The sequence below is a fragment of the Hoplias malabaricus genome, chromosome 8 (genome assembly GCF_029633855.1).
Source record: "Hoplias malabaricus isolate fHopMal1 chromosome 8, fHopMal1.hap1, whole genome shotgun sequence".
NCBI classification, from domain to species: Eukaryota; Metazoa; Chordata; class Actinopteri; order Characiformes; family Erythrinidae; genus Hoplias; species Hoplias malabaricus.
Genome location: NC_089807.1, coordinates 31,425,621 through 31,450,861, shown reverse-complemented (window position 1 = coordinate 31,450,861; position 25,241 = coordinate 31,425,621). Strand labels below are relative to the sequence as shown.

The 25,241-nt window shown below is 40.5% G+C and overlaps 2 protein-coding genes and 2 long non-coding RNA genes across 4 annotated transcripts in view; 1 reads left to right on the top strand and 3 right to left on the bottom strand.

The window, feature by feature from the left end:
* Window positions 1-60: 60 nt before the first annotated feature.
* Window positions 61-4,450, bottom strand: LOC136705346 (uncharacterized). The gene is made up of 3 exons (XR_010804057.1): window positions 4,154-4,450; window positions 1,384-1,472; window positions 61-611 (listed from the first exon to the last, which is right to left on the bottom strand). It is a non-coding gene; the product is annotated as an uncharacterized lncRNA (long non-coding RNA).
* Window positions 3,827-14,754, top strand: lrrc73 (leucine rich repeat containing 73). Its single transcript, XM_066678839.1, has 6 exons — window positions 3,827-4,511; window positions 7,307-7,467; window positions 7,687-7,809; window positions 8,656-8,756; window positions 13,464-13,659; window positions 14,115-14,754. The coding sequence occupies exons 1-6, from the start codon at window positions 4,240-4,242 to the stop codon at window positions 14,183-14,185; spliced, it is 924 nt and encodes a 307-aa protein (XP_066534936.1). The 5' UTR covers window positions 3,827-4,239; the 3' UTR covers window positions 14,186-14,754.
* Window positions 8,607-16,084, bottom strand: LOC136705347 (uncharacterized). The gene is made up of 3 exons (XR_010804058.1): window positions 15,980-16,084; window positions 11,502-12,005; window positions 8,607-8,720 (listed from the first exon to the last, which is right to left on the bottom strand). It is a non-coding gene; the product is annotated as an uncharacterized lncRNA (long non-coding RNA).
* Window positions 16,085-18,614: 2,530 nt separating this feature from the next.
* Window positions 18,615-25,241, bottom strand: part of tjap1 (tight junction associated protein 1 (peripheral)) — a 77,042-nt gene continuing 70,415 nt past the window's right edge. Inside the window, exons 10-11 of the mRNA XM_066678776.1 lie at window positions 22,448-23,099; window positions 18,615-22,310 (exon numbers count right to left, since the gene is read on the bottom strand). Of these exons, the coding sequence (XP_066534873.1) occupies window positions 21,520-22,310; window positions 22,448-23,099 (1,443 nt within the window). The 3' untranslated portion in view covers window positions 18,615-21,519. The remainder of the gene's footprint in view (window positions 22,311-22,447; window positions 23,100-25,241) is intronic.

Sequence of the window (25,241 nt, the reverse complement as noted above, 5' to 3'; positions counted from 1 at the left end):
ACAGAAGTAAATATCAGATTTTAATGTAAAATTGAACAAAACCAAGCCATAATGCCACCTGTCCTGGACACATTTGTAAGAACAAATGAGGATCCAATTGGACTCAGGGCAATGTGAAGATGCAGGTTATTGAGAATGGGTAGTCAAACCATTTATTTTATCGCTCCTGTGCTGTTCTGAATTCAGCTGTTTGTGTGCCATTAAAGAATCTTGTCTCACATTTCATTGAGCTCCTTAGGGGTGTTACAAAAGAAGCTGCATTGCAACCAGATACACTATGGGTCCAGGTGGTACACTGGTAATATTTGTCCAATCTGAATTATAAATGCTGTTTAGTGTTTAACACTGAGCAGCACAATGACACCACAGGTAGTGTCACTGTCATAGGGTCCTGGAGCAGTGGGTTCAATCCCTCTTCTGTGCTTCTGGTCACATTCTATGAGGAGCGACTGGTTTGCTCTCCTTATGTCTGCAAGGGTTTCCTCCAGGTGCTCAGGTTTCCTCCCACAGACCAAAAACACATGTTGGTTGGTGGATTGGCTATTCAAAGTTGCCATAGGTATATGTGTGTGTGACTGGCACCCCGTGGGGGTGGGGAGTGTACCGCAACCCTGAACAGAACAAAGTGATTACAAGAAATTAATTAGTTCATGTTTTAGCAAATATTCACAAATCTCTGATCAGTACTTATTATGGCCCCCATTCCTCCTACATTGCCCATTTCCTCTTGTTCTTGGACTTAAGTGCTGCATTTGATATGATCAACCATTCCATCCTTCTGTCACGATCGTATGGACTTGGCATCCTTGGCATTGCCCTGGATGGTTTACATCTTACTTAACAGATCACACTCTGTGGCCATACCTCCTCCACCTCTGTGATTACACAAGGGTTCCCACAAGAATCAGTCCTAGGACCTCTTCTTTTCATTATATATAATCTTCCTCTTTTGGCCTTATATTATGCCGTTTTAACATAAACTTTCATTGTTACGCAGATAATACCCAGATCTATCTTAGCACTAGTTCTGCCACTGATTCACCCACTGCTTATATAGAAAACAGCCTAGTAGAGATCAACAACTGGATGAAGCAAAACTTTCTCATGCTAAATTCCTCAGCTCATCCTGAATGGCACTAAGTAAGTCCGGAACCAAACTCAACAATTGGTAATGTAGAGATTTCACCTTCTACTCTGGTCTGAAATCTGAGTGTCCTCCTCGATTCTACTTCACAGCCCACTTAACTCTGTGGTTAAAACGGCAATCTTCCACCTGCGCAATATTGATAATATACAACAATCCCTTTCGCAGTCTGCTGCTGAGCTCCTCATTCAACAGCTCCCTGTTAAATACAGGATTCAATTCAAGATTCTCCTACTTACCTATAAGGTTCTAAACAATCTTTCACCTCCTTATTTGTCTGATGTCCTTCTTCCCAACAAACTTTCTCGCACTCTCAGATCTTCCACTGCTGGGCAGTTACATGTCCCGTCATCCAAATATAAGAATAAAGAATTATTATTATTATTATTATTATTAAAATATACACATTGCTCCAATCTGTTAGGACGTCTGGTGTCTGAAGTTTGATTAAAGGCCAGTATACTACAAAATGTGTGATACCCACAATAATACCTGTGTAAAATTAAATATTCAAACTTTCAGGCCAAATATTTTCTCAGGCATTAGACAGTGCAATTTGTAATGATTTGGTGTAACTCTGTATAGTAGGTTTAGGAGACACTATTCTATGGCCATCTGGTCAAATATGGTGAAAAATTTAGGCGCAGTAGGTTTCTTTAGAATGCAGCATTTCACATCAAACCACTCTGAATTGTGTTTATGTCTTAATTATTAAATTATGCAGAGCGTTTGGAAAAAAATAAAAGTTACAACTCCTTTAAAGCATTAGTTTAAGACCAAAATTCCACTCATGAATTGCACTCAGAGGCAACACCCATACTAACTAATAAACTAAACTTCATTTTGTATCCTGCTTTAATATATTTTCACTCAGCCATAGAGCTCCGAGTCTAAGCTGAATTACTCATGGGAGAAAGCTTTTTCAGTTGATACTATGCCACTTTGGTAACACAATCAGACTCATTTTCCCCAGAATGTAACTGAATCTTTTAAATGATTTGTTTAACAGTCGTAATATGAATGCTGCTATTTTCCATTCCTGCACATCGAAATAATGTTGCATGAAAGTAGGTTTTACCATTAATCTTAGGCAACATTATATAACATAAACATGGTATAAGCTACTGTCGCCGAATTAATTTGAAGGTGCATTATTCAGTTTAACTTCCCTGTGATGGACTGGTGCCCATGAACAGGATGAAACACACAAAAAAATAATGAATTATCAATTTACCAGAATATCTGTATTGTATTTCACCTACCCAACCGCAAGAGGTTGCATAGACCGAATCATGACCAACGCATAAGTATTGACAAAAAAATAATAATAATTGGCTAATGAAGCTTCAGTTGCCATATTTGACCACTTTTCTTCTTTGGGATATTTTAGTGAGTTTGCCAGTCTTAACTCATATATATTCTTAATTTGACTCTGCAGATACCTTAGGAAAAAAAACATAATGGGTTTGGAACATTTTACCTCAGGGTATCAGTATTCTGCCATTTATTTTTTTAAAGAGTGTGGTTAGGCCTTGAGCTCCAAATATGGGCATGACTCAGACTACATCCAGGACTCCAGAGGTGTATGGTTAATTAACTGGCCCTTTGGACTGGTCATTTTAGACCCAGCTAATGTTTCATAATATGGTGCATGTGTACAGGCTACTTGTTCCATCAATATCTCATGGCGCCTCCTTTTTTCCTCCAGAAGCAAACGCTCAGAGGACAGTCTCAGAACAGACTGTATCCCTCAACATAAATCCTCTCAGTCAGCTCTAGAGAGGATTATCTGATATCTACGGGACAAAGACTCCGCTGTTCACTTTATACACAGCGCCATTTATTTGCATTAGAGAACTGTATGTAGCTTATATATGATGCAGTGTGGCCAATTCTCGCAAGCGTTTAGAGCAGGAATTTCCCATCGCGGTCATTAACCTGTGTAGCATTTAAGGTGGAGCGGAACAAGATGACAACTTCTTCAAGCATGTCGAGGCGTAGCGTTTCCAGCACACAGGCCTATATGGTTCCATTAGGATATTATTCAGAAATATTCGATTTTTTTTAAGCAAATTAAGTCATCTACCGGCCCGACACCCTGCTCTTAACCGCTGTTTAACGGCCGCAGAAACAGAGATGAAAACCGTGATGTCACTGTAACTTTGAGACGTCGCTAGTATCAGAGCGCATGAGCGCCAACGACGACCGAGTCGTCTACGAATCGATTCTTCTGAACAGGTTCACCAGTCTAAACAGAATCTTGATTACAGTCATAATTGTTGGAATAAAATTCCAACCGTAATTTATCCTCACAAGCTCTTAAAATTATACCTATTATCAATCATTCATACGGTTTTCACAAGAAGGACCACCACCAGGGGGTTGTCATAGTGATATCCCATTCCTTATATGACCTTACTAAACACATAAACTAACAATAATATACAGCATATATTTAGATCTTTAAATGCCATGTTATTCCTTCCATTTCGCTTACCAAAACGAATCTATTCTGCATATTATTATGAATAATTTTGCAAGTTACCCCAATTATGAAAATTCAAGATTTAAATAAATATATTATGTTCATTAACACTCATGCTACAGAAGCGGAGTAACCTAGCTTTTCAGCAGCTTTTGTGTTTAATTATAAAGTTAAATTAATATAATTTGCACCCGGTAGCTGGTCTCCCTCGTTCAGAGCTGCAGCTGAAGCCCTGACTCTAACAGAACCACCAATGACTCCCTTGAATCCAATCAACCTATGAATCAGCGAACGCACACTCGATTCATTTAAATTGATGATTTCAAAGAATCGGTTCATTCAAACTGAATCGTAATTAACATCCCGGCTTTCAGCGTCCTCCTACGGTTTTTCCGTTCGTTCCATTTCAAACCGGTCTGCGCGCGGATTACCGCCTTCATGTTCGATATGTAGTCGAGTGACGTAATGGTAACGGCTTTCCGTTCCATATGTATTTGGTTTCTTATAAGAGATAAGTTCGGTACCTTTACGGTTGTCATAGTGAACCTGAGTGATGACGACGCCTCCGCCACCACCGCCGCCGCGTGACCGAGCCCGTGCATAGTGCGTGATGCTGGCGGGCTCCATTCAGATTGCGGGCGCGGCGCTGTCTGCCGCGGAGATCTCGGACATCTGCGCGGGTCTGAAGGAGAACAGCGTGAGGCTGCTGTCGGTGCGCGGCTGCCTGCTTTCGGACCGGGACTTTGGGCGCGTGTGCCGCGGCGTGTCTGAGTCGCGCTCGCTCGCGCAGCTGAACCTGAACCTCGGCGTGGTCTCGAACAACGGCCGCGCGAAACAGCTCGCGGAGGCGCTGAGGGCCAACAGATCCATCCAGACTCTGTTGTAAGAGACGGACCACCTTTCACTGTCATAACGGGGCTGAGGCTGGGTGGGAATTTCACTGCGGAAATGGAGGCTGGGGAAGGCTAGGAAGTTTATACAAGTTTGTGGCACTGTCCTTTATTTCACAGAACAAACAGTCTACACAGTGTCCAAAAGTTTATAGACACTGCTTATCAATAGGTAATTCGTCTATTTTTAACGTCACAGACGTTATGTTGTGCACGCACAGTGTGTATTATCTCAAGAGGGAAACATGAAATGGGATGGGATGCTTTGGAGCAGCAGCTAATGAGCCTAAGGTCACCCCCAATTCCAAGCATGAATTAGACGTTTATAGCCCCTCAGCCTGGGCTTTGGGACAGTAGAACTGTGTTCTATCCCCCCACCCCATCACCCCCACCCCACCCCACCCCACCCCACCAGTATTTTGGAATGAGTTATAGGGGAGTGTTTCACTTTGAATTAATCACCTACCAGTTTTACCCAACCTGAAGGCAATCAAATCCTCACAGAAACAAATCCAACATGTAGTGTAAAGGCTGTTACAGCAAGAGAGGTGCAAGCTCTATTAACACTCTTCATTTCAGAAGATACAGTATGTAATGTATGTAATATCATAAGATAATCTCTTAATGTATGTTACTGGACATTGTTGCTGAAGGGTACTACAGTACATTTACCAGTGTTAAATCAACACTTTTGATTTTGAGTTGTGCTGACTACTAGTATGGTAGAAGTTAGTAGTAGTTATTACTAAAAAAGATCCACTGCAGTTCAGTATTACTGTAGCAACAGAACTTTTCAGGGGTCAAACACTTCACCAGGGCGGTACCCTCATATTCAACTGTACCAAGAAGCATCATTGGTTCATATTTCATTGTAACCTTACTCAAGTTGCACTGACCCCTTTCCACCTCATTGACTTCAGACTTGTCTAATTAGAGTGAATGACTACAAATAAACCTCTCTTACTTTAAAAACATATTTGATATACAAAATTACATTTTAAAGCATTTATTGTCCCTTTAGGGGACCACTGACATCAGTTCTTCCTTTGTGTACACAACCATTTTGACAGTGCTCTGGAAACCATGAGTGTTTAAACCAACACTTGCTGCTACTTATGTTGGGTTTGATAACTACTTTTATCTGAGTCATTATTTAATTAAAGTAACAGCAGTAACATTTTTCCATCTAACAAACATGTTTAGTAGGAGTGTAAGTTCAGGTTCATATAGTCTTGAATTATCCTGTGTTCAGCACTGGTCCACTGCACTAATAATAGTGTTCTGATATAACAGGATTCTCCTTTAAGCCTCAGTCAGACATACATAGAGCTGGAAGAACCAATACAGTATTTTAACCACAATCACCTCTGAACCTCAAAAGCAGAACCCATTTTAAAATGTGGAATATTTTTATTTAATTCCATTTGTGTCTTTTACAATCATAAAGTAGCGCTATATAATGAATCCTTCTCATGTTGGGATTAAAGCATAAGGCTGTGTTATGTGACAGCTTTTGAAGCAGAGGAGAGGAGTTTTGTGAGGTGTTTATTGGCAGGCAGTTAAACTCAAACACGGCCAGAAGAGAGAAATTCTGTATCTGTAGTTCATTCCTAAATGTTGCCTTCTGAATTAAATGTCTGGGTTCAGTGGGTACTTTAGTGGGCTAAACAGGGGTAATGTGCACCTTCTTTCCAGTGCAAATTGGCAAACATTTTTCTGATTGATTACATCAAGAACAGTAGCATTTGACAAGCAGAGACTATCTGTTAAATATTATTTTAAAAAAATTCCTTCAATTTATAGTGAACATTTATGATGCACGGTGGCTCTCCATGGCAGAGTAAATAGAGATTGCAGAATTGCAGCCTAAAGGAGTGTGATTTTTAAATCACAGGAGCTGCAATTTGAAATACATCAAACCTTATTTACTGTTGTTAAAAGCTAGTTTTCTCCCTAGTTTAGTTGTCACCAGTTCCAACCATTAGCTAGCTAAGACTAGGGTGACCAGATCTTGGGTGGGACGACTACTGACCTACAAGACCGACCAATTAAATGTTTACAGAGAAGATTATCGACCAATAACGGTAGCCCTGCAGTCAGGCCGTCCAATCAGAAGATTTTAGGCTACTTCACCACACCTCCTTCTCCCTCAAGCAAACAAATCGGAGTAGTGGAGGGCGGGACTAGTTTGTGAACGAAACGCTTCTCTAAATTCTATGTAGGCTCTAGAAAAACAAAATCCTGGACGTTTGTGAAATTCCACCCAGACATTTTTTAAGTCTAAAAAAGAGAACATGTCTGGGTAAAAGAGGACGTCTGGTCACCCTAGCTAAGACTCCTCTGGGATGGGGAGCGTAGACACATGTTTGTTTCTAGACCTTTTCAAACTGTTTCTAACTCAAAGTCTCTAGTTAGCTCAATATGTTTGTAGGAGAACTGCAGGGGGTGATTGCACTGTTGTTCTACACAGGAGCCCAAACTAGGGAAGGTTAGCCTAATAACGCAGAGCTAGTGAACTGTTTGTCTGTTAGTGTTGTGCCTCAAGATTGAGGAAAACAGATGTGCTGGTTCTGGAAAAAAAGACCTGGAGCTAAACTAACAGAAATAGTCACATATCAATAGCAATATTGGTCAGAAAACTTTCAATTAAATATTTTCTCAATATTGTTCAGACCTAGTCACCTGTGTTAAAGGAAAGAACAGTTCTTTTGATAATAAATGGCAGTTATGTTTAAGTCTTTATCATTTCTTGATTAAAACGTGTTCTCTGCTCTTTTCCCCTCACAGTCTACATGGAAGTCCTCTTTTAGATGCAGGGCTGGTCACTCTGAACACAGCGCTGTCCACTCACCCTTCCCTGGTGTCCTTGGATCTGGGGGATTGCATGCTGGGAGACGAGGCGGTTCAGCTGATCTGTGGCATGCTGCCTCCGGACGGAGCCAAATCTGGTAAAACGTCATAAGTCTTAATCACAGACGAATGCAGTGGGGTACATTGTTAATACATGAAATATTTCAGCTATGAATATTATTAGCATTAATTAGATTTGCATTAATGGCTGGATGGTAGCACATTTAAAATTTCCTAGTTTACATTTACACCTGCGATGTTTAAGCAACAGTTTTAATTACTATTTTAAATGCATTTATATGAATTTTGACCTGCAGGTCTTAGGGAGTTGACACTGAGCGCAAACCCAGCAATTTCCACCAAGGGCTGGGCTCGACTGGCCATTGCTGTGGCTCATAGCTCTCAGTTACGAGTCCTCAATCTGGACTACAATCCCTTAGGTAAGCGTCCTGCCTTTCAACAATAAAAAATATATACATCAGCTCCCTGGTAAAGCTGTAACTGGGAGTAGCCTGACATCAATGCGATGATACCAGTAATTTTAAATGATTTTGATGTGTTACAGTAGCTTTTAGTTTGGGGTTTAGTGGTCTCTGCCTATTTAAAGAGAAAGAGAAAACAGCCGTCCAGAGACGGTGCCAGTAAGAATTAGACTTTGGGACTTTGTACACTACTGCCCCAATCTTGGCATTTAACCTGGTGACAATGGTGAATGTGTGTGTCCACAATAGTGACACCTCGAGGTAGCTTTATTATAACGGATGTCTACAAAGGGTCATTTTCTGTAAATGACATATTCTCTGATCTTGTGACATATTTGGAAACACTGTGATATGAAATTATACCAACATCACTCAGCACTAGATCTGGCTCTTTTACTTGTGATAATAGCTCTGTGAGCAATGATTGCTACAGAATAATGATATCTTACTAGCCAGTGCAATTTGTCCTCATTGATTTGCTCTAGAAAGTGCTTACAGGACATAGGGCTAATTGTAGATCCTGCGTTTGATACAGAATATACCCAGCTCGATAATTACTGACATAAGCAAGTGAGCTTGGTTTCCCTAGAGATCTGAGAGAGAAAGTGTTAGAGCTACATCTTTTGTTTTAGATTTTTTATTTTTTTTTTTGCTGATGGCTACACTCCAGTGAATGAAATTGCCACCCTAGTGTCCAGGCTGCTGGAAGAATGCAGTGGAAGCAGTTTCAGGACTCTGAGGATAATAAAGCATGACCTCTCTTTCTGTCTTGGCTTTTTCCCATTCGTTCCTCTTGGCTTCTAGGGGACCAGATTGCAGGAATGCTGGCTGTTGCAGTGGCCTCCAGCCGAACTCTAGAAGTTCTGGACCTGGAGGGAACAGGGCTCACAAATCAATCAGCACAGGTAAACAGTACAGAATTGCATTTTTTGCGGCGCGTGATATGCTCTAAATATTTTAGTGTTTCGAATACATGAATATTTCATACATCACTTTTGGTCTTTCTAATTGTGTACCCTGTATTTATACACAGGCATTAGTTGACTCTCTAGCCCTGAGAGAATCAGCTTGAATCAGCAAATGGAAAGCATGGATAGCATACATACTGCCAGATATTTCTCAGTGGATATTTCTCACACATTCTTCTACAACTAAATCATGAAAACCAAAACACTGACTGTTGGTAAACGAGGTGTAATATACAACTTTGGGCTGGGTTTCCCAAATGCATCTTAGAGAAAAGAAGATTCTTAAGTGGCAGAGTTAGCATTACACTGAACAAGGTTTTGATTATTTGGGCATTGAGTTCTAAGAGTGTACTCACAATCCGTACTGTGCCCACTCACATTTGACCCCAAAATCTAGAGTGAATGCTCTGTGACATGACCGGGAACTGAACAATTCTGCAGGGCCAAGTGTGAGTTCACATTCACAAAAGTAGCTTATCACCACTTGAGAGAAATTGCTTTTTTTTCTTATAGAGTGAAGCAGGGAAACTTGTTCATGTGTTAGTTGCCAGCTGGTCCGATTACAGTAATGACAATTTAAATGGCTTCCTAAGAAACTGTTCATACATTACAAACATGCAGCGGCACAGATCTGAAGAAAGTTATTTTACTTGATTTTTAGGCTCTTGTTTATCTCACAGAAACATCTCTATATGTTTATATTTAGACAGATCTGTAGACTTTCATGAAATACATTCTATAACGCATAGGACAAATGGAGAGACCTATTTTTTTTATTATGTATCTAAACAATGGCAGTCCATTCTTCTCTTATGAATCTCATTAACAAACAATGTCATCATAACCCATTTTTGTTTTGTCTTTATATTTATTACGTCCTGAGTATTTGTTAAAAATGACAGTTTTTGTCACAAATGATGCAATTGAGAGGATAAAAACACATAAGGAATAATTAAATGACATTATATGAAATATAAGGAATGGTAAAACTATAACAGGTCTAGATACCTTTATGACAGAGCAGCGCATATGAATGCAGCAGAGCCCTGAAGTCAGTTTAGTCAGAGTCAGTTCTAGTATTCTACTTGAAAATACTGTGTGTTCTACTGTGAATGTCATAATCTGTTACGGTGGTGCAGCAGGTAGTGTCGCTGTCACACAGCTCCAGGGATCTGGAGGTTGTGGGTTTGATCCCGCTCCGTGTGACTGTCTGTGAGGAGTTTGTGTGTTCTCCCTGTGTCTGTGTGGGTTTCCTCCGGGTGCTCCGGTTTCCTCCCACAGTCCAAAAACACACGTTGGTAGGTGGATTGGTGACTCAAATGTGTCCGTAGGGATGTGTGTGTGTATATCTGTGTTGCCCTGTGAAAGACTGGCGCCCCCTCCAGGGTGTATTCCCGCCTTGCACCCAATGATTCCAGGTAGGCTCTGGACCCACCGCGACCCTGAACTGGATAAGTGGTTACAGACAATGAATGTAATCTGTTATGTTGCATTTAAGAAATTAGCAGTTGAGTATAGTTTACATTTCTAAATACTATCAGCTTCCACTTATATTTTTTAAATATGCCAAAGAGGACCTACAGAGGGAGCATTCCCCACTGAAGAAGAGCTGAGGTTCATAGGTGGCTTATAAATTATCAGCGAAAGTAATGAAACCATCCATCCACTGGAGGGCATCTTTGATATAATGAGAAAATTAATAATCAATATTTAACCAAGACAGAGCTATTGCGCACTGTGTTCTATAAATACCAACCCAGACATCCATAAAAGCTACGTGTGTCTAGGTGGACTTGCCCTTGAGGTTTTTTTTACTAACACTTTTAATTAAGACACTGCACTCGCGCTTTCATGAAAGTTTATCTGTACTTCTGAACCGTGCAAAAGCAAATATGATGTGGAAGACGTGTTCTCAAATAACACACATGCAATTATACACTGGGGTTTGCTCTACCTCAACAGTATAAATTGATTTAACTATAAGGATGATAAGCTTAATTAAAAATCAAGGGCACGGTGCCAGTGATGTAAGGCACTGAACAGTTACAAGCCAATTTCATGAGGTACTTTGTATCCAACAACTCCGGAAAGCTAGTATTTATCTCAGCACTTTTCAAAATACTGGGGCGATGACAGAGATCAGAACCTCTTATTTTAGAAAAGACCTCCAATTACCCTGACAATATGGAACACCAAGTCTGCACTTATGGCCTTTTTGAGTGTGCTGCCAAGCCTCAGAGTTTCAGAGATGTGAGCCAGTCGTGTTACATTTCACATTAGAGCCCAATGAACTGCAGAGGCCCAAAACAAATACAGGCAGCTATGTTTAATGAGACATGTTATTATTAAATTATACACCTATACATCTAAAAGTAAATATAGGTACTATATATGGCACATAGGTTCTTTTGTCAGGGAGAGAAAAATACCTGCTTCCACTCTTGCGATTTTCTCTTTGATTTGAAAGTTTCTGTCAATAGCACAATTTTGTGGAAGTAGAATCTAGTTATTTTGGGAATCTTGACAGCACAGTATATGTACAGTAATTTGTACAGTGATTAAGTGGACTCTACAGTATACTGTACATTGTTGTTGTAATCTTAGACACTAAAACAAGCTGAAAAACATCAGAACACATTCAATCCTGTCCATAGAAAAAATGCCCTTCAGTTTCAGACATACCTGTGCTGACTGACTGTGACTGGAGTAACTGAGAAACTGTACAATTTACAGTTTTTCTGGGAACAGTTCCGACAAACATTGCCTGTTGGTGAAGAATAGTGGCAATTATTTGATGAAACCATGTTGCGCAGAGTGCTTCAGTAGGGGGCGATGTTGTACACCTAATCTAGCTATCAATGGGCTGCGTTTTTCTACTCATTTGTGCTGTCCTTTTATCTCACCTTATTACAAAGTCAGCCCTAGCATTCTTCTGGGCCTTTCATGTGTTGAAATGAATGCAGAAGCTGGCTGTGCTCCTTGTGGGCTGAATCTCCGCAACCAAGTTCACTCCCAGTGACTGGGAGAACATGATCAAAGTACGCTCCATCAGCAGCGACAGCCTCTCCTCTTCCTCTTCAAGCCTCAGCTCCTCGCTTGCAGAGCGGGTGAGAGAGATAAATAGTAATATGTTGATCCCCTGCTGAGACAGGTCAGGTAGAACTCCTGCCTTTCACACCGGCAATCCTGCAGAGAGTCCTGGAGTTAGAAAGCAGCTTCAGGCATGTGAGCAGAGTGGATGTTATAGTAGAATTTTACCTTTGTGTTTACTGTAAAGATGTAATTTCAGGTGACTCATTTTTAGCTCATGTATTATGTATCTCACTCCTTGATCAATAGGGATATTACCCCCTTTATGCTGCAGTAACAGCCTGGGAATACTTTGCACTAGGTTTTGGAACATTGCTGACGATACCACTGCTTTCTGCCTCATAAACGTCAGGTACTGGCTCATAATGAATAGTTCTTGAGAAAACCTTCACTCTAAATCATACCCAAAAATGGTGCTCCATCACTGCACAAAAAAATAGATCCACAGCCCAGTGATGAGCTTTATACACTGCCAGCCAACATGTGGCTTTCTGCAAAGCGATCATAGCCTCAGGCTGGACTGGTTTTCTATAGAGATTGTACAAGTTGGACACTTCTGCGAACAGTTGGTGCACCTTCAAGTGGTGAAAATCACTCACTAGAATAAGTGTCTGTACAGTTTTGGACAGAATATCTCCACATGTCAACTGCTAGATTGTGGCCCAAGCTCAGCCAGAGGCTCTGATTTTAGAAAATACATTTTTTATGCTTTAAAAAATAAATTATATGTGGTGGCATGGTGGTGTTACAGACGGTATCACTGCCATACAGCCACAGGGTCATGGGGGCCTAATTTCCAGCCTCACACCAGGGACTGTCAGTGTGAAATTTTCTGGAGTTTTCCCTGAATCAGCCACTGGGCTTGAGAGAGCGGGAGTGTTGAGTCAGGAAGGGCATCCACTTGCAGGAACAGGTGAACCGGGAAAAACTTATTTAAAATTTGAAGAAACAGTCCATTTCAATCATGAAAAAATGAACACCGAGTATATTTTTGTTGATAACTGACAGGACGGATACTGAAGCTTTGCAGCTACCCCTTGGCCATGTACACTTTCAGCTTCTAAAAATAACCCAAGAAGCTGATTTCAATGCTGTGTTGTTTTTGTTTCAGCCTATCAGTTACTACACTTTTTTTTAAACCTCAAATGTGGGCATACTTTCTGATTTTACTCAAGGTCTCTATGTAGTAGCTTTAATATTGCTCCAATGTGAAGCTGGACAAACTCATTCAGCATTGAAATTCCTGAAAGGAATCTGCATCAGCCAGTGATGTACTCCATGTATCACCACGTTCTCAGAAATAACTTTGTAGATAGGAGAATGTTAACTTTAATGTATGTAAATGAAATGAGATTGTATATCCTCAAGTGGAAGGGTTCGCTTTTCCTTTGTTCTCACGCAAACCCAAGATCTGACAAATAGGACACAACATGAACAAAAATAGCTCAGTGCTGAGAGCTCCCACTCAGACGCCGATATTCACTCCCTTCCTGAATATCCCTCAGTCAGTTTTCCTCTTGCAGTATCCAGTCTGTTTTGTGGTTTGTGTTGCAGATCTTCCTGGACATGGTAGAGAACTACCCAACGTGCCTGCGTGTGCTGGTGTTGGCAGAAAACGCCATCAGTCCTGAGCTCCAGCAGCAGATCTCAGACCTGCTCTCAGAGGGAGAGGATGACGATGAGAAGGCGGCCGAAGCTCACGGCAGCTCTGTAGTCCCCCGAGAGAAGCCCACCTGGCTCCCTCACAGCAGTAAGGGCTGATCCTCGCTCTCACTCTGCCTCACTCTCCGGCTTCAGACTGTACAGTTAGGCACTCTCGTTCTCTCTCTCTCTCCTCTTTCTCTCTCCCTCTCTCTCTGTGTGTGTGAAAGACTTTCCAGGAGTCACTAGCTGACTCTGAAGACCAGGAGCCTTTTAAAGTACTACAGGGGAATCCGTAGCCTTTACTTGTGCAATATGAGGACAGATTGTTTTATTTATTTATTTTTTAGATATTGCGATAGAGGTGCTTTGAAAATAAAGCCAGTAAAAACTGTAGCATTTAACTAAGTGTAAGTAAACATATTTAAAGTGATTAAAAAAATAATAATAATAAAATACAGTAGGTTGAGAAGCAGTAGTGGAAACTGGTGTGTAGCCTTTTTTCCTTTCTTCCTTTAGACTGACATGTTTCAAACATTTACTCAATGTCTCTGACCCTTTCAGACTCCAACCCCCAGATGGTCCTGATGACATCAGGGCTGGGTGCGAGCTTTTTGGCAGAGACAGAGTTGTGATAACTGGAGCTGCCTTTGGTTTTAGGTTTGCACCTCACGCTGCTACCGCCTGACCACCTGCTAGCGGGCAACCACTCATACTGCATGACCTGTAGCACTTAGCGGTAGACCGTTCCACACTGGCACAAAAAGAAAAACCTCGATCACCAAGTGGCTTATGATATTCAATAGTGGATTATTTATTTTCCAGATGTACAGACTATTTATAAGCAGCTATATAAGCAACCATGGTGTACTCTTCATTAGATCAGCTATATAGTATTGTTGTGATGGTCTGATGTCTGAATAAATCTGTTTACATCTTTTTCCTAATTGCTTTGTCCTGCTCCCAGCTGTGTCTAGTCAACATTTTATTGTGACTTTAAAAAGGTACCATTTAAAGGGGAGTCTTCTCACCGTGGGTTTAAAGTCCACATGTGGAAGGCTGAAGCCAAGTTCACGGTGTTGTTGCCTTTGAGGATCAAGTCAGTTTTTCCTTTCTCTGAGAACATCGTGTTGAACAGTCCACGCACTTCAGTGGCGTCACACCACACTCATCCTGGTATTCTTGAAACATACTAATAGGAATAAAATTCTCCAGATAATGGTGTCAAGTTTCAGTGCTGTTCTGCTGCTAAAAGAGCACACATGCAAAGCTGATTATACTGCTTACACCATTCCAGGACAACGGTGATCCGATTAAAGCCTTTTGTTCCTACCTCTTGTGCTTAATGCCTTTCTAACCTGCCTCATTCATTCTCCACAGTCACGCTCCATAAAGTGCTAAAGCATTAAAAAAAGGCAAATAATAGGATTCAGGATTGGCTTTGTGCTTTAATTTATATGTTCCTTTTGAATGTACAGACTGACGATTCCCGCTGTCATATAGAGGCTTTGAAAAGGTAGTAATGTTTGAATAAAGGGAAACAGGACTATCACGAGGGTCTGGCACGGAATTGTTAAAGTAGAAATAAAGCTTATGCTGCATATAAGCTTTGTTCCCACAGCACAAATGAGATTTTCACCCATGTAGAAAACAGCAAGGGAATGGCAGCTTTGGAAGAGGGGGCTGCGTTTAAAGCCACAGGCTCCAGAGTCATCATACCCTCTTGTGGATGGCAGCTATGACTCAAGCTCCCAATTCACATCTTCCCACTACAAGATGCTATACAGTTGCAGGCTTGAGGCATATTGCCCATCTGCAGACAAAAAAAAAATAAATAAAAAAAACAAGACTCCTAACAATCTCTCAAGTGCCACTTTTATTCTAGTACCTACAACCTCCCAGCTTCAAAATCAATTTATTTATGTTCTTGATAAAAAGTAACAGCAGTTTATATGCAACCAGAGCTTAGGTCAGCTTTAAACTTTCCTCTGAAAAATCTACATCATACATCTCCATGTCACACTACACCAGATATTGTCAGTTTGCTTCAGCAGCTCTCACAGGAGTGTCGGAGGACGAATTGGACACCAAAGTGGACGGAGCTCCTTACCTGCTGGTACGCTGGCCTTTTGGCCAAGCAGCTGCCAGGGAAGCCAAATAATACCAGAAGAAGGGGCCTTGTATAATTAATGAAAGGGCTCTGATCAATCTCCTGAGTTGCTTAGTGACCAAGACAATCGGAAGGCAATTTTTTTCTAGTGAGTGGGGTGTAATGAATCCTCTTCCCCACTAATCATAATCCTGGAGACAGGTGCTAAAAATGATCAAGTACCAATTAGATTCCTCTTTTTCCACTCTCTGAACGTAAAATTCCAGCCCAAAGCTTTAATACACGTCGACAGTGCTGACTGAATCAAACACAAACCTACCACAACGATGTGAGGTTTTTCAGACTCTTCACTTTACAGCATTTGGCAAGAACTCATGTCCAGAATAATTTCCCTTCTCTGTACGATACAGGAGTCAGTGCTGATACCTAGAATGTGAGAAATAAAAAATGAGTGCGCAATGCAAGACATACATTAGCACTTAGGAAAGGCACCAGAAAAATCTAAATGATTCATAAATACAATGCAAGTGCTAAATTAGTGTTCATTTAAATGCTGTAAAAACAAACAGGTTTTTCACATGTATTTGAAAGCAGCAAAGAACTGTTCATGTCAGAACACAGAATACCTGTCTATGCTGGTCTTCCAAGTAATATAAAAAACTGGAATTTGAAATGAACTCAAAGGGCTCAAGGAACAGGTGAAATCTAGACCACAATAACTGTGTTATCTAGAGGAGACAGATAAAACACTGTCAGATTTGTAACTTGAGTCTGTGATGCACTACAAGTATGATTCTGGATCACGTTAAAACATTACTTTAATTAGAGGCCTATTCCTGCCCTTACTCTGAGGAATGTGCCCCACTGCAGCAACAGCGCATCAGTCACAGAAACTAGAATTATCATCACCTTAAACAGAAAAGACTGGATGGCTGATCTTAGAGTCTTGTACATGTACATGTCCAAAACAATAACTTTATAGGGGCCACTTTATAAACGTTGATAGGATAAGTTCTCAACGTTTGCCTAAAACTAACTCAATGGGGTTAATATGTGCAAAATGGCCGCTGCTGAGAGAAAACAACCTAAAGCTTCGGTTCCTAGATAAAACTGGAGCTTTCATCTTCCTACATTAATGTAGTAGTTCTACATTGAATTATACAAGCCTTGTAATGTATATAAAAAATCCCCAACCTGAAGCAGCCCAGAGGATTTTGGGTCAACCTTCCGAGTCATGACTCCTCGTCATAAATTTTTCCCTGCACTTGTCAATTTCAACTTGACTATCATTGGCCTGGCAATGGTGTTCCAAGATGCTGTTGTGAATGGAGAAAAAATCCACTGAAAATGAATGTTTTTCTCTATAAAGTTACTATTTTGGATATATACAGATGACTAAGTACTCCAAGTATTCTCAATTTAAACGTTAGACGTGTGCTAACTTGCTCTCACACACTATGACCACCTGGAGGCGCTCTTACTTTAGCACCGGCACTGACTCTGCTTTGGCCACAGTGACGTCACAAAGGCACAAAAGAACTCAAAATAAACGCATTGGTGGAAAAGAATGGTGTCCATACAACATAGAGGATCAAAGTTTAAAATAGTTTTATTTGTTTTAAAATATACATCAGTTTACAAATTGAGAAAATAAAATTAGTCGAGTATAACAGTCTTTTTTGAAGGTTTTTTTTCTTCTTTTTCTAGATATTTTTACAGGAAGAAGGAAATAATATATCACACATTAAACATGGTGTTGCAATATGACCACAAAAGCTTTGCCAGCTTAAATGACGTTTAAAAGAAACCAGGAAAGTAGAGCAGCAGTGTGGAGAGGGGGAAATTTTTTTGAAATTAAATTATATAAAGGGGGGGGGAAGCACCCTATCGCTACAGTTAAACCAGAAGGTAGAGACGTGTGGTTTATGTAAGATGATCTAGAACAAACAAACATTTTGCTTTATGACAGGCCGCGAATCCAAACACGAGATGCATTCAAAATGTGCCTGAGTCATGACACTGAAATTCACAGGCTCTAATTTCACATTCCTAATTCTGAAATGCTATCTACAATCAAATTAAAGGGCACCTCTGTAAATGTCAGAGGACTCTCTGATGCTTACAATCATGTGAGAGAACAACAAAAAGACACAAAAGATTTGTTAAACGTAAAATAAACACAAGGAAACAAACATTACTTATTATTCTAAACAGCTATATATTGGGTGGGAGACCCTTTGGTGTTGTATCCGTGTGCGCAAACGTACACAGCACAAATAATGCTAGAATGTTCCGTGTTAAAGTAAAACACTTTGTTTGGAATATAACATTGAAGTCAAACTCATGTGAGAAACAAGGGTGTAATAAGTGATGTAACTGAAACGCTGTATGAAGCAAAACATTGACTGCAGGCGTTGTCCAATTCCTGAAACCACACTGCGTTATTTTATAGTCATTTCATTCTAGTTACCACATTTTTACTAGATATTGTTGCTTGCATTATTATTTGTGTGTGAACCAACCTCATTTTTAAAACTCAACATCAGAGTGCATCTTGGTAGAGGAGGGACTTACAATTGGAAATCGTACTGGTGTTTATGTTTTTATTAGTTTAGCAAGCCAGCTTTTAAATAGTAATATTTGGGGGCCATTCATCTGATCTGTCTAATGTACAATAAACCCTCCAAGTATTAAAACATTTGTTAAAATGTTGCAAATTTATAATTATATAAATAATATATAGCTACAGCCCTAAATATAATTAAATAAATATCACGAAAGTATTTCATGTTCCACACTGACTTCAGACTATGCTGAAGGTTAAAAGGAGGGCAAGTGTGAGTTTAAGATACATGTTCCCTTGCTGAGGCGTCTGATTAAAAAAGATTGCAGTTCTGACATTCAATTTTTTTTTTTTTTTAGTTTTGCTCCTCGCTCAAATTTCTTAGTCAACATTTTGCTCGCCTTGTGCGTCAGGTCACCTTGGATCAAAGCATAGAACTGTCAGTTGTCGATGCACTCAATTATAGTCAAGATAGGGAGTCATTAAACTTGCAGCACACCAGATGTAAAAGCCTATTTATATACACACAGTACATTACACAGAGCTGCACATCTTCACTGTCCTTTTCTTTCAGGCTTCTTTTTTTTGGTATTTGTGCAAGCTCTTGTCTACATCACATCTGATGAAGTCATGAAATATTTAAGAATGTCCATTTCCATGTGCAAGACCCTGACAGACTGTTCTCTGTCTCTCTCTCCTTTAAACATCACAGAGCTATTTTTGAGCATGATAAAACATCAATAATTTAGCAGAGGAGCTCGTTACAGTTTTACTCATTATGGGCTGTTACAATTACATATGGAGCGTAGGGGGGGAGGGGAGAGGGATACAGAACAGAGGGAACAAAGATGAATACAGAAGGAGAAGTCAATTTTAAAAAGTAATATGAATTTGGGAGCCCTTCTGTCACACATTCTGCATGTACTGACAGAGGAAACAGCTGAATTATTAAAGGCAGGGAGTGCAATGTAGTGCAGCCCAGTCACAAGGTAAATGCATGCAGCAAGCCTATTACAGAGTGGCTGAAGTCTCATGGCCCTTTCACTAGAACTTAAAAATAATATGCATTTTACTACAGCTGGCTGATATGTCTTACACTGGCAAGGCTATGAATCAAGGTTGCTCAAAACACAATTACCTATGACATTTAACCTTGAGTGAGATACTGAAATGTTCGGTGTGTATCCCATTTCCACATCTTTGAATGCTCGACACTGCAAAAAGACAAATGGAGCCCGGCGCCTGTAGAGTGAGGACCTGAAACATCCAGTGGTCAAAAAACATCCAAAGAATGACCTCTCCTTCAAAACATAAGTAAAAACACAGAATGTGTGAGACAGTACTTAAAGGCAACATGCACAGTGTTTCAACCAGCTTTAGAGTATAAAATGAAAACAGATGTATAAAAACGTCAGTACTGACATGTCTCTGAAACGCACCAGTTTAGAACAACCTTTAAAATACTCAAACACGAACCGACGCTTGAAATGATCCAGGAGGTCATCAAAAAGTAAACCATCTTTATATACTGTCCAAAATCAGATTGATTCATAAAAGTCCTGCAAGGATTAAACATCTGAACAAACACACAAACGGGACAACATTCCCCCCCCCCCCCCAAAAAAAAATACAAATTAAATGCATATTGTATGTATTGTAAGCAAAAATTGGTTGCTACATAAAGAATAACTATTTAGAGTAAGAGCAAACAATGGCTTAACTTCAGTTTGGGGCGAATGTTTATATTGTCCAGAAAAATTTAATCAGTAATATACGCAGTCAGTAAGAACAGCTGATTGAGAAGCTCACTTACCTTTTTCTTTTATGGACTAGTGGGCTACAAGCACAATCTTTCTGAGCACTTGTTCTTCAATGGAAGTGTCATCTGTCAAACAACTACCTACAATTATTGGAAGCATTTCAAACATACTCTATGCATAGTTTTAGTGTAAATGGCATCGAGTATTGAACATGGCCTCCAGCGATATTGTTGACAGTATCAAAGAGAAAAAGTTTCTACCCAAATAATCAGAGGACGAATAGCAAAAATAAATATCGTTTTCACTGCTCTGAATCAGAATTAGTGTTATTTTACCCCCATATCATTTTAGTCATTAAGGCCTAAAAGCTGATTAAAACTGCATTTTAGAATGAAAAACAATTGTTTACAAATGCGCAAATTTCTTCTAACAGTCTAAATCAAATAGTTTGTTGTCATCCATTCATTCGACTGTAGGGTTCTCTTTCCAATAAACATAATATTTCTAGAATATCACACCTACAACTCATCTTCACAAGTGCTCGTCAGGATGTGGAAATTATAAAAACAATGCATACATTTATAGGTTTACTGCGAATCAAATAAACTAAAACATAAATACACACCGAGGACAACGTCTCAGGTTTAAATATCAGTAGTCAGTTTGAAAAGCATTAATGCAAGTGACTGAATACCTGATGTTGAAAAGAAAAACTAAAAGTTCTTAAAATATTTCCATTGAAATTACTTATAAAAAAGTCTTTTCAGTTAAGAATTACAGTGGTAGATCTATGAAGAGAGGTGTTTGAAGATTTTGTCTTTGTGGTGTTTTTTCTTCTTTTTTTTTCAGTTCTATGTGAGCTGAAAGTAGAATTAAGGAGTAATACTTCATTTTAAAGGGCAACAGGAAAAAACCCTCAGTCAGAAAAAGGGTCAGGCACTGTAAGTCGAAGAACGAATCCTTTAGATTTTATGAAATCCCATCCAAGTCAGATCTCTGGGTCTGGAGCACGGTGTCCTTCTCCAATTGTTGGAGCTACTTTTTAAAAAAAAAAAAAAAAGAAAAAAAAAGGCCCCCTGCTTCTGATGTGTGTGCTGTTCCAGTTTGTTCCATAGCAACATATGATGCTGACCCATCTCCCCTCTATTATAGTACACTGGCCACAAGTGGCTATATGGCTATATCCTGTGGTTGTCTGATCACTTCCCCACTTCTGGGAGTCTCTGAGATCATTCAGAATCTTGAATGAACCTCTTTCACATTCTGCTATTCTTATAGAGGAGCTGAAGCACTGTTCCGTTGATCTGGGACGGGATTTATTTTAAATGCTAAATTCATACTTTTCATAAATAAAACACTGAAGTAAACTTCTTGCCAAAGTGATTGAACTGTTACAGTAATGAATCGGCAAAAAAAAAAAAAAAGGTGATCACAACACCATTTCCCTGCCTCCCATTTTGGGCTGCTAAGACTTGTGATTGCTTTTAAGCAGAAGAGCACTGTAAGTGAAAGAGAACTTAGGCATGAGCCTCCATCTCAGTCCAACAGATTTCCATGTTCTTGCGCTCTGGTAAGGCTGTCCTTGCGATGTAGATGATGTACACCCATCCTTTTTGGGCTTTTGTGAGGCCGGCTGGAGCCACTCTGGTGGTGCCGTTGAGACGGTGGTTTATCTGTGTAATCCTCAGCACCAGCAAGGACCCTGGAGCCCATGACAGGCAAATCCTGCGGTAGGACATCCCGTTCTTCAGCAGAGCTGCCCGCAGACCTGGCATCATCAGCAAACTCTGGTCGCTTAGCTGAAGCTGGGCTGTCTTCCACTGTGACCATTGTATCACCACTGGTGCCATCTTCGTTTTCAACGGCCATCAGCAAGCGCTCACTCTCCTCCTGGGAGAAATCTGGACCATACTGTCCCCGTTTAGTGCGCAAATCTGCCACGCTGCTAGTATCTGTGTCCAGGCTAGACTCTCTGCTGGCAGTCCAGCTCTGAGCAGAGGAACCTTCTTCCCCATCTGAGTAGGCGCCACGTAAGATCCCTCGGTCTGAAGCTCCTCTCCCTGACAGGCTGTTGCGACTCCTCTGGAGCTCTTTTACTGTGTCGCTACTAAAAGAGGTACGGTTGACCAGGGTGCCCTCGGAGGACGGTGCCATCTTCTCCACGAACATCCGTTGCCAGTTGGCAAGCAAGTCTTCCTCAGAACTCCCTGAGCTAGCAAAGGCACTCGGTGGTTGTGGTGGGCTGCTGAAGGGACTTGACTGGCTGGATAAAGGGTCAGTGATATCTGTCTGCTGGGGCGTTCGTGGGAGTGAGGCGTGCCCTCCACCTGGAAAGGGAAAAAAAAAAGGATTTTGTCAATACCACTAATTAGAATTCAGAGAACTTTATCAGGACTCAGAACATTATCGGTTTCATTGAAATTACTGTAGAATAGTTTGTAGTACAGTTGGGGTACATCCTTGCCTGAGGAAGAGGAAGTTCCAGAGCGCCAGCCGCCATCAGACACAGCAGGGCTATTGGGCACAGTACGCTGTCGTTCTCCCGCCTCTTCCTCATTTTGCACCAGGCTGAGAGAGATGGCCTGGCGTGTAGCATAGGTGCAGTTGGGCAGTGGACTGTTTTTAGGGATCTTCACCTTGTCATCAGATGAGAACTCAATCACCTTGCGGCCAGGGTACAGAGGGTGCGGAGGGGGAGGAGCAGGGTAGGGGTTCAGCTTTTCAAAAGAGGGTGCCATGTCATCTATTGACGGACCATCTGGACTGGCCTGGATCCTACACATGCCGTTAATATGCTGCTGATCAGCAGAAGCGCAGCTGCTCTGCTTAGAATGTCCTGGACCGCCATTCTCATTCTGGGGTCCTGTCATGTCAACGTGGACAAACACGTCCTCGGCCACTGGTCGGCCGGCACTGCTGCTGGACTGAGCTGAGTTAAGCACCAGCGGTTCAGGTTTCTCCAGCACTCTGGCTATGACTGAGGTGGGCACTACATCTGCAGGGGTCAGGCTCAGTGTGTCTGGATCCTGGCCCTGGGCTCCTTGAGGATTCTGGCTCTTTTCAGGCAGGCTGCTCTTCATGTGCTTATTCACCATCTCCTGCAGTTCATATGGCAACTAGAACAAAAACAGATAAACGAGAAATACATTCATAAAAGCAATATGTTTAGACACTGGGAACAGATCTTGCCCAAACATGATTTTTGAAATCACCTATAGGCACTGTTCAAATGTTGAAGCTTTTTGGACCTACATTGGTACTATACCTTGCTCGTATTAATGAACAACATGACTAGCATCTAAATGTAGAACCAAATTATCGTATTAATGAACAACATGACTAGCATCTAAATGTAGAACCAAATTATCCAAAGTATCTAATACAACAAAGAAAATGTTAAAAAGACGGTAATAAGATGTAAACATGAAACATTCGAAACATTATTTCTCAGTCATTTACACATCATATTGGACTGTAACTAACTGACAGCTAACAGCATCCAAAATGTGTCCCTGTTCTGCTCATTCAATTTTTCTAATTTGTCTTAAAGATGACTAAAGTTACATTCAAACGTCTTGGAGCTCACTGCATAAAGAAACACAAGATGTAACTGTGTATGTTTTTCAGCATTGTAAATGTATGGAAGAATAATTTGCTGTAGATGTGCCCATCTGAGTTTTAGTGAGCTATTAATGAATAATTATTTCAATTAATCATGAAACAAATAATGAAAATGAAAATAAATGAATTATAATCATTAAGAGAACTATTGTGTAAACTGTTAAAATAAATGGCTTATAGCTGCGCTCCTGAATTAATAAAATCAAAAATATAGTTCTTATGAACTAATAAACACTGAGTAACTGTAACGTTAAAATAACATTAGCTCCCATGACCATATAATAAGATTAACAGCTTCTAAATATAATTTGTGCACAGTATTATTCTGCAGAGTAGTGTATCTGGAGGTTATTATGGTTTAAGAAGGTTTCACACAGTCTAATCCAAACCTGCCTTTTATTCGTCAATCACATGTAACCTCATGAAGAGCTGTGTAATTAAGTCTGTTCCACTTTCAGAGATGTGAATGAGCTGGTAAATGAGAACCATTTACAGTACAGCCCCATGAAATCTCTCTCAACCTCCCTCAGAAGGAGCAGGACACAGGTTTCTTTTATTCAAATACAACCAATGTCTGCAACACCGGAAGCAAGGTCTAGGAAAAAGATAAATGACAAAAAAAGCTCTACTTAGCTTCATTGGAGAGGTGGGGAAAGAGGGGCACTGAGAAATCAGTGAGAGAGAGGGGAAAAGGAGGAAAAAGTTTGATGTCAAAAGCATTTATTCCATGCTGCAGCCTTGACTGTATGAAGCTAGGCAGGGGGCATTGATTCGTGGAAAACTGAAAGGGAAAATTAGTCCAGCTCAGCTGATGCCTTAACGATCCTGTGGAGGCAGCAAGTGGCCTGCAAACCCTGCTAACTTCCTCTGGGTGTGAGGCCACAGGGATCAATGTGAACAGGCAGAGCTTCTGAATGGGACCTCTGCCTGGCCTTTCAGGTCAGGAATCTACAATCTGGGCTCTGTACTCTGTTTCACACAAGGACAGAGAATGTTCTGTGTCATGTCTACAGCACATGCACAAGCAACTGCCAGCCAGCTCAATGTACCCTGCCTGTAAAATACTGCAGACATCACCAAAGCACACCAAAAAATATTACTAGGGCATTCAATCACCATTCATCTACTCCCTGCTGATTTATTACATGCACACAGAAGCAAGTCTCTCAAAAAAGAACAGAAATTGTTATAAAATCAAAGGGTGAACAAATTAAATATTTTAGAATAAGATACTTCTATTAGTACAATGTACATTCGACACAGTATATAAAGGTATGTAATAGGTAATAATATATTAAATATATGTTGAGCTGTTTTTAGTTGATAGCTCATTTACATCTTTCTTTTTCTGAAAAGGGATAATGCTACAAAATTTGACTTTTTGGACAAACTATCATAGAGTGATAAAATAAATAAATAAATAAATTAAAGCAAAACCCTGACTCAAGCTTGCTGTGTTGGTTGCGATAGGGACATCACTAAAGCATTGGCAGAGTGCAGCGTGCACTCCCTGTTGGCTTGTGCCTGGTGTAAATGAAGCAGGTTTGATTTTGATCTCCCCACTGCTCTGTTTTATGGGCAGGCAAGACTCCAACCTGCTCCATCTCATCTGCCCGTCTGAACAGAATGATGACTCA